The sequence below is a fragment of the Limulus polyphemus genome, unplaced genomic scaffold, assembly GCF_000517525.1.
Source record: "Limulus polyphemus unplaced genomic scaffold, Limulus_polyphemus-2.1.2 Scaffold1608, whole genome shotgun sequence".
Taxonomy (NCBI): domain Eukaryota; kingdom Metazoa; phylum Arthropoda; class Merostomata; order Xiphosura; family Limulidae; genus Limulus; species Limulus polyphemus.
In genome coordinates, this window is record NW_013667218.1 from 76,428 (window position 1) to 84,041 (window position 7,614).

At 33.6% G+C, this 7,614-nt stretch overlaps 1 protein-coding gene across 1 annotated transcript in view; it reads left to right on the top strand.

Annotated features, from left to right (window-relative positions):
- LOC106464288 (short coiled-coil protein B-like) overlaps window positions 1–7,614 on the top strand; it is a 107,416-nt gene that overhangs the window by 67,239 nt on the left and 32,563 nt on the right. Inside the window, exon 3 of the mRNA XM_022391986.1 lies at window positions 6,299–6,391. Coding sequence (XP_022247694.1) covers window positions 6,299–6,391 — 93 coding nt within the window. The remainder of the gene's footprint in view (window positions 1–6,298; window positions 6,392–7,614) is intronic.

The following is a 7,614-nucleotide window of genomic DNA, read 5'->3' on the forward strand; positions in this document are numbered from 1 at the left end:
ACAAGAAATAAAATACTTACCCAATCTTTTTTTCTTGCTCTTGGGTTTTCGAAGAGAGTTAACCCTAGTTTTTTATACTATAGATAGTAATGCAATTAATCATTTTTATTTAATTAAATAATGCACCAAAGAATATAGACTAATAACATGCAAAAAGTAAACAAATTCCCTTACCTCTCAAAATTTTCCTGGCTTTCTAACTATGCTACAAGAGCCATTACAAATTCATCCAAGCTAGTCGTTAACTTTCCCACAGGAATGATGTTCGTACTCTGAATGAAACTGACATTTAACTGTTCAGAACATAATGTTATACAGTGCGTCATTTGATAGATGAAACCCTTGACTTTCTATTAGTTATAGGTAATCTATAATGAATTGTGAAAGAGAGGATGTGACAGGTGGGTGTGGCAGGAGGGTTGTGATTTTCTATTTGATAACTCTGTAACCAAACAAGATTGAAGGCTATAAAAAAATTATGGTTTGTCTGAGCAATAACGATTTTATAGAGAGTAGTTTACGTTTAATTGTTTACTTTTTCGAGGGGTGGTGGAGAAAATAAAAATGGTGATATGCTAAGAGAAAATGTGTCATGTGGGTCACAGCAGTGGAAATTCAGGATTTTTTTTTTAAATATTGCCTTGTAGAAGTAAGAACTTATATTGATTATTAACTAAAATTTTATGCTATTCTAATTGGTATAACATAAACAAAAAGTAGTTTAATAAAATTTGAACGTAAGACACTAAACATTGTGTCATGCACAGTAAATAATACCCATGGTGATACGGTTAACCACGGATCCAGGAGTGTTACTCTTTCCTCAATCTGAGTTGCTATTTTTTACTGGGATTGTGGATGTTCAAGTCCATTGTAGTCAGCTTCTATCTGCACATTGCCATAATGGTGGTATTCCAACACTATCAGTATTTTTTTGTGCACAAGGGTCAGGTACTGCAGCCCAGGGCTTTTACCTTCGGACTACCATCGGCTTCACATGGGTTCTGCTGTATCGTAAGAGTTTTTTCTTGTCACCTCCATTCCATTGCACCATGCACACACCATTTCGTAGATAACTGGTTACTGCTAGCAACATCTCGTTAATTGTCAGAACATCACATCCTGATTCTACTTTGAAAAATAACCAAGGCAGCTTTTTTCTCAGGGCTGAGACACCCATTCTTGCTCGAATTCAATATTTCATCAGTCTTTGTTTTTTGTTTTTTTTTCATCTCTTCTTTCAGTTGGACTCAGCTGACTCCCATCTGGCTCGATGCTATGGAATAGGAAGCCTGACTCTTTCTCTCACTGCATGGATAATTATTTCTCTTCTTGGAATGTGGGCATCACTCAAGTCCCTCATGTTTCTGGGACAAGAGCACAAATAGGTTCTTTTAATGGTCTTTATGTGACTAAGGGATCCTGAACATCAATTCACTGGATTCCACAGGTTTCTTAGTTGGGATCGTTCTTTGATCTCGAGGGGTTGTTAAGTCGGGACATTAATAAGAGTTCCATTTCTTCACGAATGCCTTGCATCAGGGATGGGATGCATGTACCAACATTCGGGAATTACAGGGTCTACACACTGATGAAGAGGCTTACATACAAAATGTTTTAGTTCTCCTTGTTCTTCAAAAGGTAATGCCTCATGGTCTGGGCTTATTAAGGGGACAGTCATTAGGCTTCACTCTAACAATTCCATGGTGGTATCTTGTGTTTTTTTATCAAGGAGGCACTTGTTTTCAAATCTTGGATCTCCTTTATTGGAACCATTCCTGTCCACCGAGAGGCTGACTGGGTGGTATTACTGTACTATGCTGGATGAGGTGTTCCATAAGACCACCTAGAGGCTGACTGGGTGAATTAACTGTACTATGCTGGACCACCACTCATGGACCATCATGAACAAAGCATCCTGCTGATCATTGCATTGAATAAATAGGGGTCAGTTTGATTTTAAAAATTTAGGGAACTTGATTCTCCTATTGCTCTGTTTCTAGAGGACTCACCAACATGCATTACCCCCCAGATCCTATTAGTGGAGCTAGGGAATCCTTTCCAGTCACTGGGGTGGTGGACCGAGGCTTTTCCTCCAAAGTGTTAGAGTGAATTCCTCGAATTTACCTTGCCCACATGGTTGGGGAGAGAGGATGAGTGTTCATAATTCCAGACCAGATGAGTTTTGTTTACTCAGGTTGAGTAAGGAATACAGGATCCCATCATTTCGAGCCTGGGATATTGCCTTTCGAACTTCTTTAGGTTGAGGAGAAGGTTTGTCTACTTCAGTGTTGCTTACTTTCTCCTTGTGATTCCGAGCCAATCATAAAGTATATCCAACTCGTTTTCAAGTTACAAAATCTAAAAGTTAAAACTTTGTGAAATGGTATGTCAAACTGAAGTTTAAGAATTTATTTTTAGGTTTCTTTTGAAATAAAGGAACTAAATCTTAAATAATATATAACTTTAAACTATAATGTAAATTTTAATGTTAATTTCATTGTTATACTTGCATAGTAGGATTGCTTTAGTAAATTTTGAATGTAACAAAGTAAAATCCTATGACACATGCAGTATAGGGGTGCTTGTAATTATAAGGTGAACAACTGCTGCTGATATGTGAGTTTCTTTGCAAACTTTATGTAGTAATTAATTTTTTTAATGTTTTTTATCAACAATGGGAAGCCATGTTATTTATGTTTACAGGAGCTTCAGCAGTTTCTTCAGACAAATCAAGACTGGAATAGAGGAGAGCTATCTCATTTTTCTATGCATCAGAAAATACAGCATCTCCAATCTTATATCCATGAGTTGCAGTTCAAAATCCTCTTTTCTGCAAAGTCTGTTCTTGAAGAAGAAATATGCATCAATGACTGTGTCCTCAGCAGTTTACCAAATTGTACTGGAGCTTTTTGAAAAGCATTGTGTACTATATGAATGGAACAAAATCACTATATCAACGTGGCTAGATCTGGAGCATAACTCTGCAATGACTTCTAAAATATGATACTTGATTGCTTTGCTCATATTGGGTCTGTCCATTCAGAGGAAATGGCTTGATGTAGTGGCAAATTTTTTTACTTGAGTAGTTGTGATTTCATCAAAGTGGAGTGTTACCAATTTTTTATGCTGATGTTTCTTCTGTTATTTTTCTTTTAAAGTATGGAATTAAGCCATATGCCAAGGAATATAAAACTTTTGAGCTTAATAGTAAAGTTTAAATTCACACTAATGAAACAATACCAACATAGTTTCAACATTTCACATGTTCTCTTCAGTCCAATGTTTGTTTGTGGGAGACATACATATACACTGCTTATTTCCCTGAAAGGGGGCTAAAGGCTGCCTGGAGGAGTCACCTATTTTAACCACTCACACCATTATATAGTGATGTGTTGTCTGTCAGTAAGTCAGTATATACTATAATGATATCAAGGGACACTTAACATTGCAAATTTTACTGTTGTGACATCAGTAAAATCTGTGCATGCTATTAATCAGGAGAAAAATTATGCTCTCTGTAGGCTAAAATGCAGTATGACATATGAACTTCAAAAGCAAGAAATAAAAATATTTATTACTCTTAAAACAGAACCCTTTTGGGACCCTGTGGAAGTACATCTAGTTTTATAAAGGAAGTGCAATTCCTTGAATGGCATATGATGTCAAAATGGGGTTTAATTTAAAGTAACCTTCAGATGTGTTGAAGTTTGACAACCCTTGGATTAATGAGCTTTACGGTATTTTTCTTTTGACATAGTTTGTAGTTCTATTTATGAGCTTGGCTGATTTCCAGCTTATTTTATGATCAAATTCTCTTATGTGTAGAAAATTGCATTATTTGTTTGACCATTTTTAACATCCAGTTTGTGTTCCATGAGTCTGGTATCTTAATTTCTACTCGTTTCACAAACATAAGCTTTTTTGCAAACTTAGCAGGGGACTATATATATGTATATACACCTTGTTTTTTATTTTTGGATGTAGACTTTTTTGACGGTAAGAAATTTTTAATAGTGTTAAGATATTTATAAAAAACTTTAAAATTGATATTTTTGAGGCATCTATCTAAAGCCACAATATTAGAATTGTATTTGACACTAAATATTTTCTTTTCATTTCCATATGGAGGTGGTGCTGTTTGCAGGTTATTGTACCTAAAGAATGTCTTCCATGGCATTTTCGATAAAGCCTATGAGGTGTTGCAGTCATTAAAAAAAATTTATAAATGTTTTTAATTTCATCATCAAGAGGTGTGTTATGACAAATTCTATAAGCTTTTAAAGACATTGAAGTCATAATTGATGTGTTTACTGGTCTCCCATTATAGGTAAGACTATGTTTGAATGGATTTATCTGGTCAAACATCTTGTATGTTACATATACCTTTGTGATTGTTTTAGACAACTTCTATCCTCTACATTGGTGTTTCATGAGAGGGTTATGATGGCTATCTGGAAGTGGACAGTAGATATTATCTGATGGCTGGTGATGCTTTGCATAAAATTATAGACATCATAGACAAAATGACTGTTTTCTGTATGATATCTCATATCTGCAACCCAGATGAAGAACAATTTACTATTTTATTTTTATTTTCTTAACATATTCAATGTTCTCATTACACTGTTCTACAGCTGTTGCCCTGATCCTTGGGACTGCTCGAGTCTTTTGAATTCTCCCTGAGTGCTTGCTTACTTGGCCAACCTTGTTGGATGTAGAGGGCCTTAATCCAAAGTAGCATGTCCATTCATTAGTTACTATTGATCTACTTCTAGAATCTCTCCCTACAAGTGCAGGGCAGTGCACTGTGCTGTAACTCTGCCTATCTGTTATGCTACCACGAGTGACTGTAACTGAGAAAATGATGGTTCCATAGGTAAATACATACTGCCTGGCTTTCCTTTCTGATATATTATTTAAAAGATGAGGAAGTACACCTCTGAGAATAATACATCTTCTGAGTGCATTTATTTGGTCTTTTGTTTCATATAGGATTAGTCTGCTCCACTCATTTTCCCATGAATCCAGTCCAGTTAATCTGCTTTTGTTTTGGAATCTCTTCAGCTTTGCTTGATTACATTTTCAGTTGCTATGGTCTAGGTTGTTACTTTCCTGCCTAAGACCCCAAATTTTTGTTTCCCAATGGTCCTCACAACTCTCTCTGTTTCATTGTGAATACTCTGGCTTTTTTCATATGTTTATAATTAAAATTAATTTTAAACAGGTATTTACATCTGAATTACCTTCCCACCTCTTCTCCATAATTGGGAGATATGCAATTTCTATATCTTCAAAATATGTTTACTTGTACACTTACTAGGATATGTTTGTGGGTCATGGAATCAGTCTTGATGAATAAAAGTGTGTGGATCTTTGGCTTTTCCAATACCTGCAACTATTTTGTAATTCTGAAGTTGAGATAAAACCTGATTATTGAAATATGTATTGCTACATATTTGTTTATTATCCAGTAGCAAACTATTATAGCATCATTAAATTTTGTGTTGCTTTGTATAAATGCACCAAACTGGTGAAGTTTACTGAAGAAACAGGTCCAAAGTTTTTTTAAAAAAAGTTATTAAAGGCTTTCTGACTGATATAGGTTTTAAAGGTCCACTTGGAGGCATGAAGTTGAAGGCTTATAAACAGGGATCCAGTTGTGAACTGACTGTATAATAATGTTGATAAAAGAAGTATAATTATTTTTACAGTAAAAGTCTTAAACACAGGTAGTTAAAAAACGTTTACAATTTTACCTAAGGAAGAAAAGTAATATTAAACTTCACCTTTATCTGTCAACGGATGAGTTTCATCTCCTGAAACTTTCAAGATAAGTAAAAGTTAACACACATTTCTTGCAACTCTTGCTTTTCTGAACAGTGCACTTGCTTTCACTTGCCGTTGTTTGCACACTGAATCTTTCTGCCACATGTTTTGAGGAACTAATTCAATTTCTGAAAATATTCCCCATGAATAAAATATTTTTAACTTAAGAATAGGTAGCAACAGGTGATTTATAAGTGACAATTTCACCATCTACTGCCTGTTAATGAACAAACTGGGTAAGTTATGTAAATAATATTTGTAGGTTAATATAACCTTCTTTGTTTTTCAACCTTTGTGTAGGGAATTTTGACCACATTACTAGGTTTTTTGTCTTTTCCAACTTTTCAGGTATTTGAATAATAAAAAGATTCATAACATATATGGAATAGAAACAATGTGTTTAGAAATAGGAGAAATTATTCTACTGAAAATTATATTAAAAGATGCTTAATATAATATTAACATTTTTTTTCAGCATTAGATCCTGACATTACACCTGATGAAATGGAGGAAAAGGCCCGTTTTATTGCACAAGTTATGGAGTTGCAGAATACTTTAGATGGTAAGTTTTATGGTTTTCTCTATGTTTTTATATTTCATTTCCTAATAATATTTTAGAAGAAGACAAATTTGAATATTTCTTTTTTTTTCACAGAATTTTGTAGTTCTGTATTTCTTTAGTAACAGGTGGAAGAATTGTCCAGGAAAATAGACATGCGGGATATAATAGCAAGTTAACTGTATATGTGTCGGCTTGGTCATTTTGACCAATCTTTAAAATCATGAAATATAACTCTGAACATATTAAGTGTATTTTCATGAAATTTGGCAAGCTTTTATTAAACATTACAAATGTGTTCGACACAAAAAATCATATTTTTTAATAAAGTATTTTTGCTAAATATTTGTCTTGGAATTTATGAAGCTTTTATTGAGTCAGTCTGAGTGAAAAGTCATTTTCATGCTAATAATTTAAAAATACTTCTTTTTATTCTTACAGATTCATATTTAATTTGCATAATCTCTGTAACCTCTTAACCTTATCACTCCGGGTATCCTTTACTGCACATGACACAAGGTTTTAGTGTCTTACATTCAAAATTTTATTAAACTATTTTTTGTTTATGTTATACCAATTAGAATAGCATAAAATCTTAGCTAATAATCCATATTTTAATAGTATACAAGTTGTAAGTTTTTATTTCTACAAGGGAATATTTAAAAAAATCCTGAATTTCTACTAGTGTGACCCACGTGACACATTTTCTCTTAGCATTTCATCATCCTATTTTATCCACCACCCCTTGAAAAAGTACAAATCTAAACATAAAATCCTCTATGAAAATCATTATTGCTCAAAGAAACCGTACTTTTTATAGCCTTAAATTATGTTTTGTTACAGAGCTCCTGACACACCCACCTGTCACATCCTCTCTTTCAGAATTCGTTGATAGTTCTCTCTTACATTTCATTATATATTACAAATAACCAATAGAAAGTCAAAGGTTTCATCTATCAAATGACACATTGTATAAGGTTATGTTCTGAACAGTTAAATGTCAATTTCATTCAGAGTACGAACGTTGTTCCTGTGCGAAAGTTAACGACTAGTTTGGATGAATTTGTAATGGCTCTTGTTGCATAGTTAGAAAACCAGGAAAATTTTAAGAGGTGAGGGAATTTGTCTACTTTTGTCATGTTATTAGTCTATATTCTTTGGTGCTATTATTTGAATTAAATAAAAATTATTAATTGCATTACTATCTATAGTATTAAAAATTAGGG